We start from the raw sequence: 25,609 nt of genomic DNA, 5'->3' as shown, positions 1-25,609 counted from the left end.
AGCGCCTACCGTCCAGCGCACGTTGGTCTATTGATTGTACATATGATTTTGAAGTGCATCGCTGTTGGTTTTTGAACATTTTTGAGCATATTCTAAGTTGATTTCTGAACGAATCGCAAGTTGATTTTTTAATACGTGCATAGTGTACTTGATGTCTCTGCCAGGGGAATCTAGAAATAAAAATCATTGCCGTAGACGAAAGGGGACGTGGCTATATGAGTGAGTCGAATAAACCCGAGTGGGTGAATCCCAATAGCTGTTTAAGCGGTTGATTGGGTGTGCAAATGATAAACGTTGTTATAATTATTAGCAAAATTCTAGATTCAGACTACCTGAGTGGAAATAAACGACTAACAGGAATAACACATAAGAAAGATATTAATCTTCTCGGTGTACCCAAGAAAATGAAATTTTGACAGAAAATTTTTGCCAGGCCGTTACACTATTGAGGGCCAGTTGTGCAGTCCCTGGTTAGCAGCCGCTTTAAGTCCTATTCTCGGAATAGCGCAGAAAACGCTTTTTGCCAACATGTAATAGCACCTATCAGGAGAATAAACGTCGGATAACTAAACTGGTGATTCTGGCAGGGTTATTGAAGTTACCCGGAGAATAAGTTTTGACAATGACATGAATAGTTACAGAATTAGTCATGACAAGATGCTTGTTAGAACGAGGAAGGAGAAGAAACGGGAACATCATAAAAACTATACGAGAGAATATGACGATCCCAAATTCATATAAAAAATTTTGTACTACTGCTTTTGGATCTCATGTTTGAGAAACTGTAGCGTATGAATGAAATGTGAAACTACACTCCTGGAAATTGAAATAAGAACACCGCGAAGGGGAAACTTTATTGACACATTCCTGGGGTCAGATACATCACATGATCACACTGACAGAACCACAGGCACATAGACACAGGCAACACAGCATGCACAATGTCGGCACTAGTACAGTGTATATCCACCTTTCGCAGCAATGCAGGCTGCTATTCTCCCATGGAGACGATCGTAGAGATGCTGGATGTAGTCCTGTGGAACGGCTTGCCATGCCATTTCCACCTGGCGCCTCAGTTGGACCAGCGTTCGTGCTGGACGTGAAGACCGCGTGAGACGACGCTTCCTCCAGTCCCAAACATGCTCAATGGGGGACAGATCCGGAGATCTTGCTGGCCAGGGTAGTTGACTTACACCTTCTAGAGCACGTTGGGTGGCACGGGATACATGCGGACGTGCATTGTCCTGCTGGAACAGCAAGTTCCCTTGCCGGTCTAGGAATGGTAGAACGATGGGTTCGATGACGGTTTGGATGTACCGTGCACTATTCAGTGTCCCCTCGACGATCACCAGAGGTGTACGGCCAGTGTAGGAGATCGCTCCCCACACCATGCTGCCGGGTGTTGGCCCTGTGTGCCTCGGTCGTATGCAGTCCTGATTGTGGCGCTCACCTGCACGGCGCCAAACACGCATACGACCATCATTGGCACCAAAGCAGAAGCGACTCTCATCGCTGAAGACGACACGTCTCCATACGTCCCTCCATTCACGCCTGTCGCGACACCACTGGAGGCGGGCTGCACGATGTTGGGGCGTGAGCGGAAGACGGCCTAACGGTGTGCGGGTCCGTAGCCCAGCTTCATGGAGACGGTTGCGAATGGTCCTCGCCGATACCCCAGGAGCAACAGTGTCCCTAATTTGCTGGGAAGTGGCGGTGCGGTCCCCTACGGCACCGCGTAGGATCCAACGGTCTTGGCGTGCATCCATGCGTCGCTGCGGTCCGGACCCAGGTCGACGGGTACGTGCACCTTCCGCCGACCACTGGCGACAACATCGATGTACTGTGGAGACCTCACGCCCCACGTATTGAGCAATTCGGCGGTACGTCCACCGGGCTTCCCGCATGCCCACTATACGCCCTCGCTCAAAGTCCGTCAACTGCATATACGTCCACGCTGTCGCGGCATGCTACCAGTGTTAAAGACTGCGATGGAGCTCCGTATGCCACGGCAAACTGGCTGACACTGACGGCGGCGGTGCACAAATGCTGCGCATCTAGCGCCATTCGACGGCCAACACCGCGGTTCCTGGTGTGTCCGCTGTGCCGTGCGTGTGATCATTGCTTGTACAGCCCTCTCGCAGTGTCCGGAGCAAATATGGTGGGTCTGACACACCGGTGTCAATGTGTTCTTTTTTCCATTTCCAGGAGTGTATTTCCTAACGTCAAACTTTTTTCTTGTGGTAGGTCTAATAGGAATTAGATATTGTTACTTCCTGAATTATATTCTGTCGTGTTATTTATGTAAATGACATAGATAAAAACGACCACTTGCGTCAAAACAGGGGAGGCACCACAGGACATTTTAATTTCCACTGTCCTTAATACAGGGTTGATGGCTTCCATTACAAAATATACACTTTTGAATTCTACAGAGCGAAATACAGTGACGTGAGATAGAAGAATGCTATGTGACGAAGCGTTGCACTGCAGTTTGACGTACTTAAGACAGAATAACATTTATTACATTTCCTCGAACATATATATTTTATACATCAAACCCTTCATAGAGATGTGCGCTATAAAATGAACATATTTTTGAAAAACTGATTTTTTTTAAATGTTTGAAGTCCTGTCTCAAATCCTCGACGGAAAAGGGGTGGGGGCACTGTCAAGTTTGCCCCGGTTCGGAAATGTCGTATATCCGGGGCTGTAAGTTGTTAAACAAAATTTGTTGTGATCCTACAACGAGTGATGCTAAGCATCTGGGCGTGTGGTGGAAATCGTGACAGAAACGATGGTTGACTAAACCCACTATAAAGTCTCCTGACAGATGAAAATCCTGTGTCTGGTCGGCAATTGCACTTTGTCCTTTGGCTTTTGCACAATGAATGGCACGTAATATTAATCTGCACAAAGTGCGATTACAGCATTCACTACAATCCTCTGTGATCCTTTCTTTCTGAAAAAGTGAATGCCAGCTGAAACAAGATCTGCGAGACTGTGATGACATCTAAACTCAGGTGGTATTTTAATGACCTGCACAGACGTTTGGATTGTGGGAAAAATTCGGTAGGAATGGTGCTACAATTCCATAGAGTTGCTCGAAGGCAAAATCGCATAGTCAGTTCCTAGCAATGTTTGGACGTATTTGAGTTCCTTCCAACCGAATAAGTGTCCGATGATGTTTGCGAATTCCTGAGGGGCCAAACTGTAGAACGGTAGAGGTCATCGGTCCTAGTCTTACACACTACTTAAACTAACTTACGTTAAGAATAAAACACACACCCATGCCCAAGAGAGGACTCGAACATCGGGTGGGAGGGGGGTGAGGCGGGGGGGGGGGGGGGCGCAATCCGTGACATGGCGCCTCTAACCGGGCTGCCACACAGCGCGGCTTCATAAATGATAAGTGTCGGTTTAAATCACTACTGAAGAAAATTAGAAACGGTACTTCCGATAAGATAGAGAGTAAGATAAGCAAAGCTGTGAATATTTCGTCCTGAACATGCTCGAAACTATTCAAAAATTGGTCCATCAGCTGAATTTTTTCTTTGTTTCTTTTTTGTCGTCAAAGGAGAATTTGGGCGTGTTGGCGTGGTTGGATTCAAATTTTATGATAGTTATAAATTTATTGGAAAGGATACAGCACAAGAAGATACGGGAGTCTAGATGGCTCCGTGAAAAATGGTTGCATCGCGTTCCAAAGTCTCTGTTAAATTGTACGTCCCCTTGTAACTGGTTGGGTAAGGATAAGTTAATTCATATATCGGTGAAGATCATGGGCATAATACATTTAACAGGAAAATGCCTATTTTTTAACAGCAAATCGGTCTCGTGTTTAAATTAACCTTCTATTTGATTACAACTTTCCATTGTTTGAGCTTGATATTATAACCTTTTATTGACCAAAGCCCTTCATGAGTTGATATATATACAGTCCTATTAAGAGGGGGGGGGGGGGGGGGGGAAGGAATATTTTCTTTCAGCACATGCAACAGGATAACGCACTTGCTGACTTGTTCTCTCTGATGGCCTTCATTTAACGTCTACGTTTATGTATTTACATTATATTAATAATTTTCAGTGACCGTGTATGTTTTAGAGCTTAATTATATGACCCTCAGGGAATCAATACAATGTGAGATTTTTTACCTCTGAAGTACGTGGGTGGTTTGAAAAGTTCACGGAATCACCACAAGAGGTTAGCGCTAACGCAACAAGTTGTTCATGTGATATTCATTGGACTGTTGCCTGTAAACATGTTCCACGTCAGTGCTCTTGGAAGAGAGCTGTGGTGGTGACGTGACTCTGTTGTTGTTCCAGCGTAGTGATGTGCGAAGATGGAAAAAAAAAATGGAGATTCGAGCGGTGAGTAAGTACTGCCTGTCGAATCTCTGGAACAGTTCTGAAGCGAATGCCACGAAGTGGTTCCTTCATCTTCGGAATCAAATCAAAGTCACAAGGACTTCGGGGAGTATGGTGGATGGTACAGTACTTCCCAGTTCCATCGACCGAACAGAGCAGCCACAGCTTGCGTTGTATGCGCCCGCACATTGTCGTGCAAAATGATGGGTGGGTTGCGCAGAAAGTGTCGCCGCTGCTTTCGCAACGCTGGTCGTAGGTGATGCTCCAAAAACGAACAGTAATACTGTGCATTGATGATCTGCCGTGGAGGAACGTAATGCGTTGGGATAACACCATCACAGTCGTACACGAGAATCACCATAACTTTAGACTGCTCCATTCGCACCATCAACCGAACAGGCTCTGCTAATGATATATTATGCCTTCCACATCGCTAGCAACGTGTTCTACACGACGCTGGTGACTACTTTGAAGGAAAGTAACAGGTGCAAACATGTAACTCTTTTGTATCGGTTGTGAATAAATAGTTGCCACTGCCGGCCGATGTGGCCGAGCGTTTCTAGACGCTTCAATCTGGAACCGCGCGACCGCTACGATCGCAGGTTCGAAACCTCCCTCGGGCATGGGTGTATATGATGTCCTTAGGTTAGTTAGGTTTAAGTACTTCTAAGTTCTAGGGGACTGATGACTTCAGATGTTAAGCCCCATAGTGCTCAGAGTCATTTGAGCCATAGTTGATACTATTTAAGTTCCAACCCTCGTGTATTTCACTAAGGTCACAATGGTTTAAAATTCTGTAATTTTATTGAATTTCATTTCAAGTCGTTTCAAATTTTATCAGACCTGCTTTAGTTTTGTCAAATAAATACATTTCTTCATAAATAAGAACGCTCGGCTTCATAAAAGTCCCAGGTGACTTGTAAGAAATTTATTAAATTCCATTGCAAACAACTGTTCTCACCAGCTTTAATACTGTGCAACCGTACATTTCTGATTGACAGATAATTACCAACTTTTTATTTTCCGCATATCACAGTGTTGGTACGAAAAGATTTTGTTTTCACTTCTGCAACATCGTGAAGACCGTAGAATGCGGCTGCAATCTCCTCGCGGCCGTCGGCTGAGACTAAAAAAATCGTGTTCACAAGTACTGTGAATGCCTATCTCAGATGAAAAAGACAATACGCTCTCTCACAACTACTATCAACTCCACACGAAACATATAAATCGTAAACACACTAAAATATTAAAATACTAACATTTACCTATCGTCAATCAAGCGTAAAAGATAACAGCGTAACCAGTACAAATTAAGTATGGCACTACAGCGTTCAAACAACTCTGGTAGGCACGTACAAGGCAGTCGAACTGAACTAAAAACTTCGGTCTGATTCATCCTATTGTTCAGCTATGAGTAGTTTATAATAGTTCACCGGGCAAAACATTGTCTACCTCGTTAAAAGAGAACACATTGGCTACTTTGGAGCGCTGGAGATGGTGCAGAAATGTTACCAGGTGGTTCAGTGACCCACCACTTCTGACATAAGTCTTGGTAGTGTAGGTGACATGTATTTTCCAGTCATTTGTATGGAACCTATGTAGCAAGATGAGTAGACGCGGAGGCACGACAGAATGACAGAAAGGGGTTATCCTTTTAGGAGATGGTTGTGGCTGTGGTACTGTCCAGCGATAACGGTGCCATACCGAAGTGGACAACGCGAATCTATGCCACTGGCATTAGCGAGGGCTCCCTGCAATCCGCAACGGCGTATGGGAGACGTTCCTCACGACCACGTCTCTCTCTCAGCATAGTAGCGCCCTCACAATGAGGTCAATATAGACTGAAGCCCCAAAGAAATTGATATAGGCACGCATATTCAAATACAAAGATATGGCAAGAAACAGGCAGAATACGGTGCTGCGATCGCCAACGCCTTTATAGGACAATAAGTGTCTGGCGCTATTGTTACATCAGTTACTGCTGCTAGCATAGCAGGTTACCTAGATTTAAATGAGTTTGAAAGCGGTGCTATAGTCGGCGCACGAGCGATGGGACGCAGCATCTCCGAGTTAGCGATGAAGTGGGGATATTCCAGTATGACCATTGAACGATACCGTGAATGTCAGGAATCCGGTAAAACATCAAATCACCGACATCGCTGCTGCCGGAAAGAGATCCTGGAAGAACGGGACCAATGGCGACTGAGGCTAGCGTTGAACAATCGTTCAACGTGACAGAAGTACAACCATTCCTCAAATTGCTGCAGATTCCAATGCTGGGTCATCAACAAGTGTCAGCTTGCGAACCATCCAACGAAACATCATCGATATGGGTTTTCGGAGTTGAAGGCCCACTCGTGTACCCTTGATGACTGTGCGACACAAAGCTTTACATCTCAGCTGGGCCCGCCAACACCGACAGTGGACTGTTGATGACTGGAAACATGTTACCTGGTCGGACGAGTCCCGTTTCAAATTGTATCGAGCAGATGGACGTGTATGGGTATGGAGACAACCTCATGAATCCATGGACCCTGAATGTAAGCAGGGGACCATTCAAGGTGGTGGAGGCTCTGTAATGGTGTGGAGCGTGTGCCATTGGAGTGCTATGGGACCCTTGATACGTGTAGATACGACGCTGACAGGTGACACGTACACCAGTTTCCATTCATGTCCATTGTGCATTCTGACGGACTTGGGAAATTCCAGCTGGACAATGTGAGACCCCAAATGTCCAGAATGGCTCCGGGAACACTCTTCTGAGTTTAAACACTTCCGCTGGCCACCAAATTTCCTAGACAGGAACGTTATTGAGCATATCTGGGATGCCTTCCAATGTGCTGTTCAGAAGTGATCTCCACTCCCTCGTATTTTTGCGGATTTATGGACTGCCCTGCAGAATTCATGGTGTCAGTTCCTTCCAGTACCACTTCAGACATCATCCGAGTCAATGCCTCGTCGTGTTCCGGCACTTCTGCGTGTTCGCGGGGGCCCTACGCGATATTAGGCAGGTACCTGTCTCTTTGGCTCTTCAGTGTAGTATCCAGCTTGCAAGAGCTCGGCCCTAGTTTGTGGCCTTGCTTCAGCAGTTAACATCATCAAGTAGGACAGTGTGTGCGCCGCGAGGCATTACCCGAGCGGTCTGAGGCGCTGCAGTTATCGACTGTGCGGCTGGTCCCGGCGGAGGTTCGAGTCCTCCCTCGGGCATGGGTGTATGTGTTTGTCCTTAGGATAATTTAGGTTAAGTAGTGTGTAACCTTATGGACTGACGACCTTAGCAGTTAAGTCCCATAATATGTCACACATATTTGAACATCTGACAGTATGCAAGAATCTTCCATTTGCACTAAACGTCCAGAAATGCCTCAGTTTAGCCAGGGAGTCCGTAGAGGATGGTATAACAGGCGTATAGCACGACTGGTCGTTTTGAGTTTTGTGGAGATTAAGACACTCCGCCATTGGACTACCTTAGCGAGTCATCTTGTAGGATTTTTTCTACCAGTTTTGCTGAGAAGTCCTCGAATTTTACGTGCTTCGCTGTATCAGCGCCGTCATGGTCTCTGTAAAGTACTATTCTACTTCCTGTGACTCTTAATGTTAAAGCGGGAAGCTATATTATTCGGACTAAGGTCCAAAAAGGTATGCCATTACTTTGTTTTTATTTACCAAATACCATAAACTGATAATATCAACACAATAACGATTATCTGAAAACTAACAACTTCGTTAGAGCATGGTCTTACGACAGAACTAGTTTGGAAGGCATCCTATCGGTGACTGGTGAGTATGACCCACCGGCTGTACCTTGTGTTTACACTCGTGATATTTCATAGCCGTTCTCTCATTTCCGTTAGCTTAAGCATTATTCCTTCATTTATGAAGATGAGCGATTTCTGGCGTTGTGACATAGTTGTAAGGAAGTACTCATGACCTGTAGGCTTCCTCTAATAACTGTGATGCAAAAGCGACTTTTATTAGCAAGTAGTTATTAAGCACTATGGCTCGCTTCGCGCCAGAATAACTGTGCTTTCGCCGCGTACGTCGCTGGTGACGTAACGGACGTTCTTATGTCTAGCCTCAGCGCTTCACACCAACACAGACTCAAAAGAAGGCATCGGCGCTTGTTGGTGACGTCACGTAAGCTAGGCACGGCGAACGCCAGGTCTGTTGCAGGAAGAAACGCCTGGCCGTGCTTATCACTATAAATCTCTTATTTTTGGACAAAATGTTTGGTATTGTTTAGGATTCTGCCGTTTTATTTAGAGGAAAGATTTTATTACTATCGTAAAGCTACAAATGGAGATCATAGTTCTGTATTACTGAATCCTCTCGAAATAAACATAGATCAATATGAGAAGATGCTTTGCCCCATTGCAAGCTTCGGAAATTTTACATTCAAGTAACTATATTTACTTGATCCATTTTGTTATCGAAACTCACCCCACCCCCTTACAATCAACCCGTTTCTTTTATTTATTTTTGTATTTTCGTTTGACAACGTCACTGGAAATGCGAACTAATTTACATGTGTAAATGTCCAACTGTTGCCAGTCATTAGATTACAGTCGTTTTCAACGAAAGGAATTCTAAACAGGTAACAAAATAGCTTCATACATCGAAAATACTGCTGAGCTTAAACTTTTTTAAACATGCACATTAGAAAAGATAAATATTCCCCTCTTGCAATTGAAAGGAGAAACTTTATAAGATAAAAAAATTTTATTTGCTGAATCAAGTATCTCTCTTTTGCCTCTTCTTCTGTCTCCCACCCCCTCCCCCAACGTGTACAATCGCAAGATATTTCATTATCATGCAGTTCTCCTCACCCCATAGTCAACCAAGATACCTAAAGAAGAGCACCAATATGTTCACAGTTTCTTGTAAAAGCAACCCAGTACAGACGTGACTTTCTCAGATTTACAAATAAGGTAAAGAAGCACAAATTCTGTTGCTGCTGGACCATGAAATTGTTTTTGTATGTCAGTCCTTAAAACAGGTGGAAATTTAAGTTCAGGAGTACACTATTTGTTAAGAAGTGTAATGAATTGCACAATTAATTGATTGCAGAAATCTCTCAGAACAATGTGTTTTGGTCAACTACCGCCAACAGTTTCACATTTTCCGTGTCAGAGAGGGAGACACCACCATTATGAGTTTGCCTGCAGCACACGTAGCGTTCGCCGTGCCTAGCTGACGTGACGTCACGAACAAGCGCCGAGGCCTTCCTTTGAGTCGGTGTTGCTCACACCATCCTCCGTTAATCGACGTCTCAATGGGGCATGTAGTTGTGTTAATGCTGAACGTTGTACTTCAGGAGAGCAATTTGTGATTGTATACATCAAGTGATGCTTTCGTGGTCAGTGTCAGTTGAAAATACTCCGCACTCTCCTGTGACAAAGAATTGCGTCAAGATAACTTAGTCTTTTTATTCATTCATGTAATAAAATGAACTAATGTTTCATCTGTTGTAGTTAAAAATGAATCATCTCCAGGAGTACTCAAAGAACCCACAGCTCTGGTCGGACAATTGTAGTTTCTTCTGGTCACACCAGTGATCACACCATGAATGAAACTGGACAATTTGTTGGATAATGAGCTCAGACTGTGCAATGAGTCTACAATGGATAGTGTACCATTCAGAATCATGCAACACGGCGTCAGAAGAAATGGTTGTAAAAAGATCCTATCTGGCAGCGACCGGAGATGAGTATCAAGTCTCGTCAATGGCAGACGGTTTCAGACTCGTCAGGAATTGCTGCTATCCATCTGAACCGAACGAATACTGTCGAAGGAACTGCGTGGAATGCGCATTTAGAATCGGAAAGTTTGCGAACGGCAGTTTGAATTGCAGAGCATAAAGCTGTACGCGTACAGCGGGTCCATCAGCACAGAAACTGGACAATAGCAGACTGGAGGCGTGTAATGTTATCCGACGAGTTGTAATTTCAGATGATGTGAGATGTCAGACTGTGTGGAAGGTTTAATCCAGACCAGAGGCAGTTCTGTGATGTTTTGGGGGTGCTTTTCGCATCATGACTTGGCCCCACTCATTTAGGTAACCGTGAACATATCAACGTTCTCAATGACAATATGTTACCCTTTCCACAACTACTTCATGATGAGTATGTTGTGGACACTCCAATCATCCAATATTTCGAAGATAACGAATGTCCTCATCACAGGGCTGCATGTATTCATTCCTTGTTTGATAAATGTCACACACCTCAACTGGCCCTCCAAATCATCCGATTTAAATCCCCAAAAGAACGTCTTGGGACGGTGGGTACAACGTAGCACTTATCATTCCTGCAAATTAGTAACTCAGACCATCAGTGAGTGGCATTAGCTGTATGTATGTCACCTGCCTAAAGAAGCTTGTAACTCTCTTGCTCACCGAGTTGACGCAGTTATCAAGGTTAGCAATAGTATGACGTATTACTAGCATAGGGGTCACTGCTGTTCTGTTCAGAGTGATCTCATTCTGGCTGCAAAAACTAGCAGACGGACCAGTAGAACTTACCACTAATTAAATAATTGTGGACAAAATGAACTCCTCTTCAGCAGAGCTCCGGTTATTACGTTCCTTTACATCACAGGTGGGCAACCGGCAGTCTGCAGGCCGAATCCAGCTAGCGATTGGTTGCAGTCCGACCCGCGGCAGAAACTCGTGGGTGAGAGAGCGAGGCGCTCGCATTGTACTCCGGCGAGGACGCATTTTCTGGTATTTCTGCCGATGCTCGGCTCGCCTCGGAATTTCCAGCTCGTGATGGAGGCCAGCGGAAGTTTTGCTTACTTCGCGCATCTGTAGTGCCATTTCCCCGGCACTGGATTTGAGGCGAATGACCTGCTTGTGGCGAAAAATTACCAAGTTTCTCTTCGTTGTTTGTCTACTGGAATTGCCTATCTCATTGTTTTTCTAATCTTTCTCGTATTAACATTCGTAAGTAATTCTTATCCATTGTGAACGTATTAGAATACTGCTACGGTTGGAATTGAGTTTGTATTGTACTGAATTAGCTGCAACCAATAGGTTTTATAGGCGTATATTTTCCCCCTCTTTAGAAGTTTGCATTTATTTACGTCTAAACATTGTTTCTTTACTGATGACGTTCCATTTTTTTTTTTTTTTTTTTTTTTTTTTTTCAACGAAAGAACGACTGCATCTCTAAAAGGACGTAAGTAAAGAAACAATGATGAGGAAAACATAAAATGAATGTAAGCTCAAAAACGCGTTTCAGAAACATAATTTGTTGAGTGTGTCAGTGATATTGGCGCATAAACGCTAACGTCATGAACGCTATAGTTTTGACTGTATGCGCTAGGAGCGGTGCTGTGGCCTCACATGACGTGGCAGCTCACGAGATTGTTTTTGAATCAGGCTCGTTGGGCATCAAAGGTCTCCCATGTCTGCTTTACATGGCTTAAACTGGTTAGAACACGTTTGACAGAGATGACAGAAAGCTATTTTTGGGATAACATGTGGAAACGTAGTGTTCATTTATTTAGTCGTTAATACTCGGTATGCAGTGCAATTCGTCTTTCAATTGTTTTTTTGAATTATGCATATAAACGAAGCACACACACACACACACACACACACACACAATTTCTTTATCATTGCGTTATCTACATCTATACTAATAATAAAACTGTAAAACCTTGGCGTCTGTCTGATTGAACACGCTAATCTCCAAAACTACTACACGGATTTTCTTGGGGTTTTCACACATAATTGAGCGTAGCACTGTATAGGGCCCAGTCCAAGAAAATCTATCATGAAAAACAAAGATATCCTGATTTAAAGTTTTTCTAAAACTGTAATGTCTGTTCCTGTGAACATACTAGTCTCCAAAACCACTAGACGAATTTTCATGAGGTTTCCACAGGTAACTTGAGCGTAGCTTCCAGTAACAAATAGGCGTCATTTAATAAAAATCTAATAGTGAAAAGAGAAACATATCGCGATTTAAAGTTTTGTCATAACTGTCGTTTCTGTCTGTTTGAACGCGCTATCTCCAAAACTTGTAGTTGAATTTTCAAGGGGATTCCACAGGTAATCTGAGCATAGCTTGCAACAACGAACTGGCGTTATGTAGTGAAAAACGGATCACAAAAAGAGAAGTTACCGTAATTTCACGTTTTAAGAGTCTTCTCAGCTTAGTATTACGGATGTTTACCGTAGTGACAGTGTATTACACCAAAGAACCGAGAGGTGGTGCTGTTAGTTTCTCAGTACACCAAAGAAAAAAATAGATGGCGATATTAGTTTTTTATTTTACCCAATGACAGAAGTAGGTTCGGAAGTTAAAAATTCAGTGACACAATTAATCGCTGCAGTCTTATATTTGCGAACACAAACAAACATTGAGTTTACTTGGTTAGGGTGTACAGATTTAATGATTTCGCTTTGCGTATTAAAACCTTAACGAAATTACTTTGTTTCTTTCAGTAGGGTTCATCTAAACACTGATCGAACAAAATCCAAAGGAGTTTTGCGATATAAATGAAAGTTGGTAGACATATTTCTACATCTGAAAGATGATGTTTCTTCCAATTTCGCGCCAATCGCATAAGAGTGCCGCTAGTAGCGCCACTACGATAATGCAGATCAGGTTTTCTTGAAGTACGTCATGTAACGGTCGTGAGCGTTTGTTGCCTTCGATAATGTAGGTAGTGAATTGATGTTAGTCAAGAGTGCCTTTGTGGCGAAAAATATGCCGTTATCAACATCTCTCTAAATTTGAGTGAGGTGATGTAATAGGGCTACGAGAAGCTGGATGGACCGCAACTTCTGGGGTTGCTAGCACCGAAAACGGTGATCCCGTACTTGTGCGCAAAATGAACAATCACTAGGGATGGAAGACAGAGTTATCAACTACTGGGTCATTGTGACATATGAGTTTAAATGTAGAGGGCATCAATCACTTACGGGGGCAGCTTGGAAAGTCGCCACAACGCCACCAGGCTATTTTAGTTTCCTTGCGTTGTGGCTGTCCTTTATTTGAAATCATTCAATGTTATGCTATCGACTGTAAGAATATAATTTACAAGGTGCAAGGTATAGTTTCCTGTGAGAGGCTGTGCATCAGTCTGTGTTAATGTCTGTGCACGGCAGGAATTCTAGTTAGTCAGAGGTCTATGGCACGATAAAGTACTAGGACTGTGCTTAATATCGCGAGTACGCCACAGTAGTTTAGTCGTTTACGATAACGATGAAATTAAACAAAATATAAAACAGGAAAAACACCAAAAACTGTCGTACTACAGTTGTTGCTTATCCACACTACCATCGCAGCAGACTGCTTACTGACAGTTACTGATCTTTCAGATTTTCAGGATTAAAGAAGAAAAAAGAAAAACAAAAGACAAAAAAGCGACGCATCATGAAGGAATTATCCGAATGGGAAAGAAATCAGTAGATGTGATTTGCATATACAGACAAACAAATGGTTCCAATTTCAGAAAAATTGGACTATTTATTCAAGATAACTTCGTTGTCAGGCCACGAGTGGCCTACCGGGACCATCCGACAACCGTGTCATCCTTAGTGGAGGATGCGGATAGGAGTGGCGTAGGGTAAGCACACCGCTCTCTCGGTCATTATGATGGTGTTCTTGACCGAAGCCGCTACTATTCGGTCGAGTAGCTCCTCAGTTGGCATCACGAGCCTGTGTGCACCCAGAAAAATGGCCAGGATGGTCACCCATTCAAGTGCCGACCACGCCCGACAGCGCTTAACTTCGGTGATCTCACGGGAACCGGTGTATGCACTGCAGCAAGACCATTGCCTTTATTCAAGATAAAGAGCTTAGTAATTGAGCAAGTCAGTATCCTGTTGGTTCATGAATGGCCCTTAAGCAAGCAGTTATTCAGCTTGACATTGATAGAGTTGCGTGATGTTGCCCTGACGGGTATCATGCCAAATTCTGTCCAATTGACTCGCTACACCGTCAAAATCCCGAGCTGGTTGGAAGACTCTTACCATTATGCTCCCAACATTCTCAATTGGGGACAGATCCTGCGACCTTGTTGGCCAAGGCAGTGTTTACAAGCAGAAAGACATACAGTAGAAACTATCGCCGTGTGTGGGCGGGCATTATCTTGCTGGAATGTGAGCTCAGGATGGCTTGCCATGTGGGGTAACAAAACAGGTCATAGAATATCGTCCTCGTACCGTTCTGCTTTAAGGGAGCCGCCAATGTCAACCAAATCGGTCTGATATGAAAAGAAATTGCACTTCAGACCATCACTCCATATTAAAAATGTCAAAAACACAGTCAGCTGTAGTTTCATCTCAAATTTAATGGCTACCGGTACCAGCCATACAATATGCCATCATCAGTCCCTCTGTACCAGTTACCGGCTGAATTTTTACATCAGTATATATGTCATACGTGAGAATAACGGGACTTCCATCCAGCTCTTGCTCACATTGCATTTGCACACGACAACAAGCCAACACAAGTGGTGTTGTCGTATTCAGATGCTTGGCGCGAAGTCCGGTTATTTTCGCATACAACATACACACTGTTGTCACAAAGGAAATTCATCTGCTATCCGGTATAGAAGGCCTGATGATGACGTAGTGTAATGGTGAAACCAGTAGCCAATGTACTGCAGATGAAATTACAGCTGACGACGTTCTTCACATTTTTAATATACACTACTGGCCATTAAAATTGCTACCCCACGAAGACGACGTGCTACAGACGCGAAATTTAGCCGACAGGAAGAAGATGCTGTGACATGCAAATTATTAGCTTTTCGGAGCATTCACACAAAGCTGGCACCGGTGGCGACACCTACGACGTGCTGACATGAGGAAAGTTTCCAACCGATTTCTCATTCACAAACAGCAGTTGACAGGCGTTGCCTGGTGAAACGTTGCTGTGATGCCTCGTGTAAGGAGGAGAAATGCGTACCATTACGTTTCCAACTTTGATAAATGTCGCATTGTAGCCTATCGCGATTGCGGTTTATCGTATCGCGACACTGCTGCTAGCGTTGGTCGAGATCCAATGTATGTTAGCAGAATATGGAATCGGTGGGTTCAGGAGGGTAATACGGAACGCCGTGCTGGATCCCAACGGCCTCGTATCACTAGCAGTCGAGATGACATGCATCTTATCCGCATGGCTGTAACGGATCGTGCAGCCACATCTCGATCCCTGAGTCAACAGATGGGACGTTTGCAAGACAACAACCATCTGCACGAACAGTTCGACGACGTTTCCAGCAGCATGAACTATCAGCTCGGAGACCATGGCTGCAGTTAACCTTGACGCTGGAGCACAGACAGGAGCGCCTGCGATGGTGTACTCAACGACGAACCTGCGTGCATGAATGGCAAAACGTCATTTTTTCGGATGAATTCAGGTTCTGTTTACATCATCACAATGGTCGCATCCGTGTTCGGCGACATCGCGGTGAACACACATTGGAAGCGCGTATTCGTCTTCGCCATACTGGCGTATCACCCTGCGTGATGGTATGGGGTGCCACTGGTTACACGTCTCGGTCACCTCTTGTTCGCATTGGCAGCACTTTGAACAGTGGACGTTATGTTTCAGATGTGTTACGACCCGTGGCTCTACCCTTCATTCGATCCCTGCGAAATCCTACATTTCAGCAGGATAATGCACGACCGCATGTTGCAGGTCCTGTACGGGCCTTTCTGGATACAGAAAATGTTCGACTGCTGGCCTGGCCAGCACATTCTCCAGATCTCTCACCAATTGAAAACGTCTGGTCAATAGTGGCCAAGCAACTGGCTCGTCACAATACGCCAGTCACTATTCTTGATGATCTGTGGTATCGTGTTGAATCTGCATGGGCAGCTGTACCTGTACACGCCATCCAAGCTCTGTTTCACTCAATGCCCAGGCGCATCAAGACCGTTATTGCGGCCAGAGGTGGTTCTTTTGGGTATTGATTTTTCAGGATCTATGCACCCAAACTGCGTGAAAATGTAATAACATCTCAGCTCTAGTATAATATATTTGTCCAATGAATACCTGTTTATCATCTGCATTTCTTCTTGGTGTAGCCTTTTTAATGGCCAGTAGTGTACATATCGGCTGTTTTTTCGTGGCATTCAATAAAGCACGTATAGATGCACGTAAGTCACTACTTGTTATCAGGCCATACGTCGGGCACAGTCAGTTCGGTATCCCACTGCTGCCCGGAACGTCTCCAGACACGTCTCGCTGGTCATTGGGGCTCAGTTCTTAGTGGTACTCTTCACTAAAGACAGTCTAAGTCTTGATACGTCGCGGACAACGGTGGAATACCATCGCGACTGTCACCCGCCATACGGCCGCACAAGCAGGAGCGATCGACTGGGGTGTCATTTATCTCCGCACCAGGACTCCTTTGGTTGTCATCCGCAGCACCCTTAAAGCACAGCGGCACGTCGACGATATTATGTGCCTCGTTTTGGTGTCCTTCATGGCAGGCCATCCTGGGCTTACATTTCAGCAACGTAATGCGCGCCCGCACGGGACAAGAGTTTCTACTGCTTGCCTTTGCGCTTGCCAAACCATACCGTGGCCAGCATTTCCACTGGATTTCTCTTCAATCGACAGAGCTTGGAGCTTTATGGGTAGGGCCCTCCAACCATATTAGGATTTTGACGATATAACGTGCCAGTCAGACAGAATTTGGCACAATATCCTTCAGGAGGGCATCCAACAACTTAATCATTTAATTCCAAACCGAATAATTGCTTGCATAAGGGCCAGAGATGGACCAGTGTGTTACTGACTTTCTCAGTATGTGAAGCTCTTTTTGTTGAGTAAATCATCCAGTTTTTTTTCTGAAATTGTAATAATTTGTTTGTCTGTACTAGTAAATCCGTCCCATTCTGATAATTCCTTCGGGTGCGTTGTTTTTTATATTTTTTTTTAAAAAATTCACAGTGTATTTTCCAGGAATCCCTCGTTGCGGAATTCCACGTCTATGACCTATGCTAACATTACTTAACATACACTCCTGGAAATTGAAATAAGAACACCGTGAATTCATTGTCCCAGGAAGGGGAAACTTTATTGACACATTCCTGGGGTCAGATACATCACATGATCACACTGACAGAACCACAGGCACATAGACACAGGCAACAGAGCATGCACAATGTCGGCACTATTACAGTGTATATCCACCTTTCGCAGCAATGCAGGCTGCTATTCTCCCATGGAGACGATCGTAGAGATGCTGGATGTAGTCCTGTGGAACGGCTTGCCATGCCATTTCCACCTGGCGCCTCAGTTGGACCAGCGTTCGTGCTGGACGTGCAGACCGCGTGAGACGACGCTTCCTCCAGTCCCAAACATGCTCAATGGGGGACAGATCCGGGGATCTTGCTGGCCAGGGTAGTTGACTTACACCTTCTAGAGCACGTTGGGTAGCACGGGATACATGCGGACGTGCATTGTGCTGTTGGAACAGCAAGTTCCCTTGCCGGTCTAGGAATGGTAGTACGATGGGTTCGATGACGGTTTGGATGTACCGTGCACTATTCAGTGTCCCCTCGACGATCACCAGAGGTGTACGGCCAGTGTAGGAGATCGCTCCCCACACCATGATGCCGGGTGTTGGCCCTGTGTGCCTCGGTCGTATGCAGTCCTGATTGTGGCGCTTACTTGCACGGCGCCAAACACGCATACGACCATCATTGGCACCAAGGCAGAAGCGACTCTCATCGCTGAAGACGACACGTCTCCATTCGTCCCTCCATTCATGCCTGTCGCGACACCACTGGAGGCGGGCTGCACGATGTTGGGGCGTGAGCGGAAGACGACGTAACGGTGTGCGGGACCGTAGCCCAGCTTCATGGAGACGGTTGCGAATGGTCCTCGCCGATACCCCAGGAGCAACAGTGTCCCTAATTTGCTGGGAAGTGGCGGTGCGGTCCCCTACGGCACTGCGTAGGATCCTACGGTCTTGGCGTGCATCCGTGCGTCGCTGCGGTCCGGTCCCAGGTCGACGGGCACGTGCACCTTCCGCCGACCACTGGCGACAACATCGATGTACTGTGGAGACCTCACGCCCCACGTGTTGAGCAATTCGGCGGTACGTCCACTCGGCCTCCCGCATGCCCACTATACGCCCTCGTTCAAAGTCCGTCAACTGCACATACGGTTCACGTCCACGCTGTCGCGGCATGCTACCAGTGTTTAAGACTGCGATGGAGCTCCGTATGCCACGGCAAACTGGCTGACACTGACGGCGGCGGTGCACAAATGCTGCGCAGCTAGCGCCATTCGACGGCCAACACCGCGGTTCCTGGTGTGTCCGCTGTGCCGTGCGTGTGATCATTGCTTGTACAGCCCTCTCGCAGTGTCCGGAGCAAGTATGGTGGGTCTGACACACTGGTGTCAATGTGTTCTTTTTTCCATTTCCAGGAGTGTATATGTGAGTGGGTCCATGATTGCTGGAGACAACATACTAAATCTCTAGAACAGCTGAAACAGAAGGGGGCCATAAATGAACCAGCGCCGTCGACCGTAGTGTCATTGGGATCAGCCAACGGATCTTAACGGAACCACCACACTCCACCCAACGACCCCCCTCCTCCGCAGCCTTCTCTTGATGGGAGACCCACTTACGTCGACTACAAGTGCTCACATACCCAAAGCTGATCGTTTTCTGTTAAGAAATTAACTTCTGCATCGCGGAATCCTCGATGAAACTCACTGCATTCATAATGCTCACTTCAACACTGTCACGTACAGTTAGGTTTTCTCTTACAGTGCTGTTCTTTTCTAATTTTTTTCTAATGTCACTCTGGATACCGGTACCGTTTTCCTTTGCCAAACGATGTCACTTGTTGCATCAGTGTCCATTGTTCGAGCCCATAGATGTTCATAGGCATGGCAGATCTATTGGTCAACCAATGTTACCACATGCACACATTAGTCGGACTTTATTCTATCAACGTATGGTACGTAAGCTTTCAGTCAGTAAATTGCACATCTAGATGGATATAAATGACTCATAACCATCCTCTCTTTAATATTTGGGAATATGTCGCATCCTCTGCGACCTATTGTGATACAGTCCAAGTCTCGCTGCCACTCACGCACTCTAGTGAGGTTTTTATTCCCACATCAATAATTTCTCTCCCCTTGGGAACATTCGCTTTGCAAGACTAGTAACAGAACGTCTGCATCTGACAATGATACACTACTGGCCATTAAAACTGCTACACCAAGAAGAAATGCAGATGATAAACGGGTATTCATTGGACAAATATATTATACTAGAACTGACATGTGATTACATTTTCACGCAATTTGGGTGCATAGATCCTGAGAAATCAGCACCCAGAACAACCACCTCTGGCAGTAATAACGTCCTTGATACGCCTGGGCATTGAGTCAAACAGAGCTTGGATGGCGTGTACAGGTACAGCTGCCAATGCAGCTTCAACACGATACCACAGATCATCAAGAATAGTGACTGGTGTATTGTGACGTGCTAGTTGCTCGGCCACCATTGACCAGATGTTTTCAGTTAGTGAGAGATTTGGAGAATGTGCTGGCCAGGCCGGCAGTCGAACATTTTCTGTATCCAGAAAGGCCTGTACAGGACCTGCAACATGCGGTCGTGCATTATCCTGCTGAAATGTAGGGTTTCGCAAGGATCGAATGAAGGGTAGAACCACGGGTCGTAACACATCTGCAGTGTGACGTCCACTGTTCAAAGTGCTGCCAATGCGAACAAGAGGTGATCGAGACGTGTAACCAATGACACCCCATACTATCACACAGGGTGATACGCCAGTATGGCGATGACGAATACACGCTACCAATGTGCGTTCACCGTGATGTCGCCAAACACGGATGCGACCATCATGATGCTGTAAACAGAACCTGGATTCATCCGAAAAATGACGTTTCGCCATTCCTGCACCCAGGTTCGTCGTTGAGTACACCATCGCTGGCGCTCCTGTCTGTGATGCAGCTTCAAGGGTAACCGCAGCCACGGTCTCCGAGCTGATAGTCCATGCTGCTGCAAACGTCGTTGAATTGTTCGTGCAGATGGTTGTTCTCTTGTAAACGTTCCCATTTGTTGACTCCGTGGTCGAGACGTGGCTGCACGATCCGTTACAGCCATGCGGATAAGAGGCCTGTCATCTCGACTGCAAGTGATACGAGACCGTTGGGATCCAGCTGAACCCACCGATTCCATATTCTGCTAACGTCATTGCATCTCGACGACGCGAGCAGCAATGTCGCGATACGATAAACCGCAATCGCTATAGGCTACAATCCGACCTTTATCAAAGTCGGAAACGTGATGGTACGCATTTATCCTCCTTACACGAGGCATCACAACAACGTTTCACCAGGCAACGCCTGTCAACTGCTGTTTGTGTATGAGAAATCGATTGGAAATTTTCCTAATGTCATCACGTCGTAGGTGTCGCCACCGGTGCCAACCCCGTGTGAATGCTCTGAAAAGCTAATCATTTGCATATCACAGCATGTTCTTCCTGTCGGTTAAATTTCGCGTCTGTAGCACGTCATCTTCTTGGTGCAGCAATTTTAATGGTCAGTTGTGTAACTGTTGCACAGACACCTAGTATGACTAACGTGTTGTTTGCGCCATGTTGCAGCCTGGAGGCCTGCCGTCACCGGAGCAACTGATGCGGCAGCTGCAGGATTCGTCGTGCCGCCTGGAGCGTCTGCTGGAGCAGCAGTATCAGGAAGAGCTGGAGCGCATGCCTCCATCCTGCTCCAGCACCGTCTCCCAGCAATCCACAGGCTCCTACGACACTACACAGTGAACTCCTGTCTACTCAAAAGCGCAGCTTCCAGTTAAAATGAATAAAGTGCCCTTGCAACACACTCTCTTGAATCTTTCAACAACAACTTCCTCCAGGCACAGAAACAGGATTGGCTTCTGAGAGAGGATCACAAGTTGTTCGCGATTTGCTTTCCAAAAAACATTTGACTCTGAAAATAGATGAAAATTACTAACGAAAGTATGAGCACATTGGGTACAAAATGAAATTTGTTACGGGACTGAGGATTTCTTGTTACGGAGGACACAGTAAGTTATCTTGGATTGAACGTCATTGACAGGTCTACAAGTAACTTTGTGTGCCTCCCAGTGAAGTGTATATTAGTGTGCTGGGGCAGAACATTAACAGTTATCTCAGACTTTTGGCTGATGATGTAGTTACACACACTGCCAGATAAAAGAAGCGATGCACCCAAAAGAGATGAAGGAAACGAACTGAAACTTCACAAGTTGAGAGAATGTGTGAAGTTATTTCAGTGAATACAATATCTAGACAAAGTTTCAAATAACTTGAGACCCTGATCAGTACTCAGTTGCGCCCTCTCTTGCCTGGATGTATGCACTGATTAGGTTGAGAAGAGTGTCATAAAGCCGTTGTACTCTCTCCCGAGAAAAACTGTTCTAACGGGTTCTCAGAAACGGGCACTAGGATGGAGCTGTAGTCCGACCTGTTCCCACGCAGGTTCTATTGGGGACAGACCTGGGGATCATGCTGTCCGTGGTAGTACTTCAGCACTGCGCAGACAGTTCATAATAACTTGTCGTATGTGTGGACAGGAGTTGTCCTATTAAAAAATCGCACCAGGGTACTATCGCTGAAGAGGTAACATAAGAGGTTCCTCGATGTTTTTGACGGAGTGTTGTGTCCCTTCAGTCACTGCCAGCCATGATGTGAAGTTGTACCCGATTTCTCCTCGCATTATGGGCCAGAAGTAACACCGTGGAGCCTGTCCAAAAGATTAGAATAACGGGACTTCTCCAACGTCGCCACTGTACTCACTGGCGATGGTTACCCGGGGTAGTGCAGAAGTGCGGTTAATCTCTGAACAAAATGCTACGACATTTTTCAGCAGTCCATGCTTCCCAGTCACGGCACCACTCCAACGCAACCTTTTGTGTGGTGATGATGTTGATGGCACCTTTGCATGGAACAGTAATTCCCTAGTCCGGTTGCTGTTAATCTCCAACCAGTGATCTGGCATGACACAGAATGTTGCAGGGAGTCCATTACTTGTTCACAGATGCAAACTGTGCTGACAGATGTGAAAGGCTCACCTCGTGCTTAATGCACAGTATGGCGGTCCTCTCTTGTGGCGGTCAGATCTACCTGACCAGAACCTTCAACACGAGTATTTCTGCCTCACATTCGCCTGTAGTCCACATTGGGACAATGAAACAGCCCAGTGTCTCAGACATCTGGATGTTACATTATTTGACCAGCTGGCCAATGGAGACAAAAACTGAGGCCCCTTTCAAAGTCTCTCACTCTGTCCTGATAACACTATCTAGTGTGACTACTGGCACCTTTGGGTCTCTCACAGTGATCAGACATCTGACACTATTCACTTATATACCCTAACAGAACTAGCAACAACACTTACACGAACATCATTAATGCACTCTGGTTGTCATTCTACCTGTCACAGAGAATTGGAATTCCAATCTTTTAGACAACCGTCGATGATCTGCACGTGTACAAAGTTATATTGACATCTGTCCATGTGTTCCCAGTCCTTCAATTTTTCTGTCAGTGTATATAACCACATCTGCATTTATGCAAATCACAGGGAAGTACATAATACAGGATACTTTCCATTGTAGCAATTATTAACACTTCTTCCTGTTCCTATTGTGTATGACCGAGCGAGGTGGCGCAGTGGTTAGCACACTGGACTCGCATTCGGGAGGACGACGGTTCAATCCCGTCTCCGGCCATCCTGATTTAGGTTTTCCGTGATTTCCCTAAATTGCTTCAGGCAAATGCCGGGATAGTTCCTTTGAAAGGGCACGGCCGATTTCCTTCCCTCACCAGAGCTTGCGCTCCGTCTCTAATGACCTCGTTGTCGACGGGACGTTAAACACTAATCTCCTCCTCCTATTGTGTGTGGACTCTAGGTAGAATGATCACTTAAGCTACCTCGAGTGTTGTAGTTAGTCTAATCTTTTGTAATAATTAAGGAGACGATACTTAAGAGGCTGTAGTATATTCCTAGCTGCTTCATGTTCAAGTTGATCTTGAAACTTTGTAATTAGGCTTTGCGTCTGTCTTGAAGTATCTGCTAGATCAGTTTTCTCAGCGTCTCTGTGATACTCTCTAATGAGTCAAAATAAATGTGTGAACACTCGCTCTGCTCTTCTCAGTACGCGTTCAATAGCCTCTGTTTTTCCTAGTTGGTGTGGGTCCCGCACACTTGAGCAATGTTCTAGGATGGGTTGCATGAGTGTTTTGTCTGTAATCTCCCTTGCAGACTTAATGCATTTCCATTGCAGCCATTGAAGCGAAGTCTGCCGCCTGCTTCACGTACAACTGAGCCTGTGTGATAGTTCCATCTCATATCCTACATATTCTGACATCCAGGTATTTGTATGGATTAGCTCATTCCAGTTGTGAATCATCGATATTATAGACATAAAGAAATTAAAGACATTAGCTGCCAGCGGGCATCGATTTATGTCATTGGGGCAAGTTGAAAGTTAATGCCAGTCTGAGATTCGAACCTGGGTCTCCTAGTTACTAGGCAGATGCGCTGACCACAACACCATCCAGACACAGTTGTCACTGCAACCGCAAGGATTACACTAGCACACCTCTCGTCAGACCCAAATTCTCAGCTTATACCACACAGTACTGATGTAATGCCTTTGCTAATTAGTTTCATTTCTCGTGGCATCTCGGCGATTACCGTAAGAGTTCAAGCTTGGAGTGCATCTGCGCTAAAGGATCGCTAGCCGTCATCGCCTTAAATTATGTATGTGGTGCTTGTTCTTAGAGACATGTCCGAATGAACAGACACCACATACATAACTGATATTATAAGATATTAAGCTTTTTCGTTTTGTGAAGCGCACAAGTTTACATTTCAAAATTTTAAAACCATGTTGCCAGCCCATGCACCACATTGGATTCCTATCAAGGTCGAACTGAATATTTGTGCATTTCTTTTACACATCAAGTCATTATTGCAAACTGTGTCATCAGCAAAAAATCTGAGGGTGCTTTTAATATTGTCTGCAAGGCCATTAAATTAAAATGAGAACGGCAAGGGCTCCAGTACACTTCCTTGGGGAAAGCGTGAAGTTGCTTCTACATCTTATGACGACTCTCCATACAAGACAGCATGCTGTGTCCTCTCTACCAAGATCTCCTCAATCCAGTAAGAAATTTCGCTTGACACTCCACACGATCGCCCTTTAGACAGCAAGCGTATTTATGGTACTGAGTCATATGCTTTTTAGAACTCATGAAATATCCACTTGACTGACTTAAACACCTCATTATGTTTGAGGTCATGATATGTTCTAAGATTCTACAACAGATGAATGTTAAGTATGTTGAACAGTAGCTTTGTGAAACACTTCTGATACCCTTATGTAGCAAAGAACTATCCGGGGACAGGTGCACAAATATTCAGTCACACCTTGAGAAGATACAATAGGGATGCAAAGCTGTGCAACTTGCATTAATTGTATTAAATTACAAAAAACGAAAGAACATAGTATCGTATGGCTACAATACCAGTGAGCCACAAAATTAAAAACAGTCCAGTCATACATATACCAAATGCAACAGTTCGTAAGAATATCAGATGGAGCGATTGTAGGGTTGCCATATATTGTCTCACAGAGCAGGACATTTTTCTTAAGGCTGTGAGAAGAGGCCAGCCAATCGCAAGCTCACTGACCTCCATCATAGGTGAAGACGACATAAGCGTCGCGCCTGACTGGTGGAGCCTACTTCGATAGCAGCTTCAATGTCAGCCACTTCATTAGCTATCTCTACCCAACACAGACTTCCGTCTCTCTGTTCTGAAGAAGACTGATTATTTTGTATGTCGCCCTTTGCTTGCGACACATCTACCGAAGTTAAGTATCATCATTGTTTAGTTGTGACAAAATTCATTAATACAAGTTGTTTGTTAAAGTGAACCGAGTATGCGAGAGTACTAGACACAACTGTCACGTCTCCCAATTTTTATGAAGAACCATTCTTCTGAATATATTTCTTGGAATGAACATTTCCTCTTTGGCATTCTGAGTTGACTTGAAACAATCAAACACTTTAATGACACATTAACCGTGCTAAGACTCGCACAGAGAACCACGTTACTGCAAATATTAAATCAACTGAGACACGAGACGATAAGGGAAAATCGCCAGCGTTAGCGTGCCGTAATACTCCTTAAGACATTCAGTCGGCTGCGATAGTAAAAACTTCCGT

At 45.1% G+C, this 25,609-nt stretch overlaps 1 protein-coding gene across 1 annotated transcript in view; it reads left to right on the top strand.

The window, feature by feature from the left end:
• LOC126365923 (uncharacterized) overlaps nt 1–21,211 on the top strand; it is a 139,006-nt gene extending 117,795 nt beyond the window's left edge. Inside the window, exon 5 of the mRNA XM_050008674.1 lies at nt 20,984–21,211. Within this exon, the coding sequence (XP_049864631.1) occupies nt 20,984–21,154 (171 nt within the window). The 3' untranslated portion in view covers nt 21,155–21,211. The remainder of the gene's footprint in view (nt 1–20,983) is intronic.
• Nucleotides 21,212–25,609: the final 4,398 nt, after the last annotated feature.

Source organism: Schistocerca gregaria, chromosome 4 (genome assembly GCF_023897955.1).
Source record: "Schistocerca gregaria isolate iqSchGreg1 chromosome 4, iqSchGreg1.2, whole genome shotgun sequence".
In the NCBI taxonomy this organism is placed as follows: Eukaryota; Metazoa; Arthropoda; class Insecta; order Orthoptera; family Acrididae; genus Schistocerca; species Schistocerca gregaria.
Note: the sequence above shows the minus strand (reverse complement) of the source record. Positions and strands in the feature narration are given on the sequence as shown.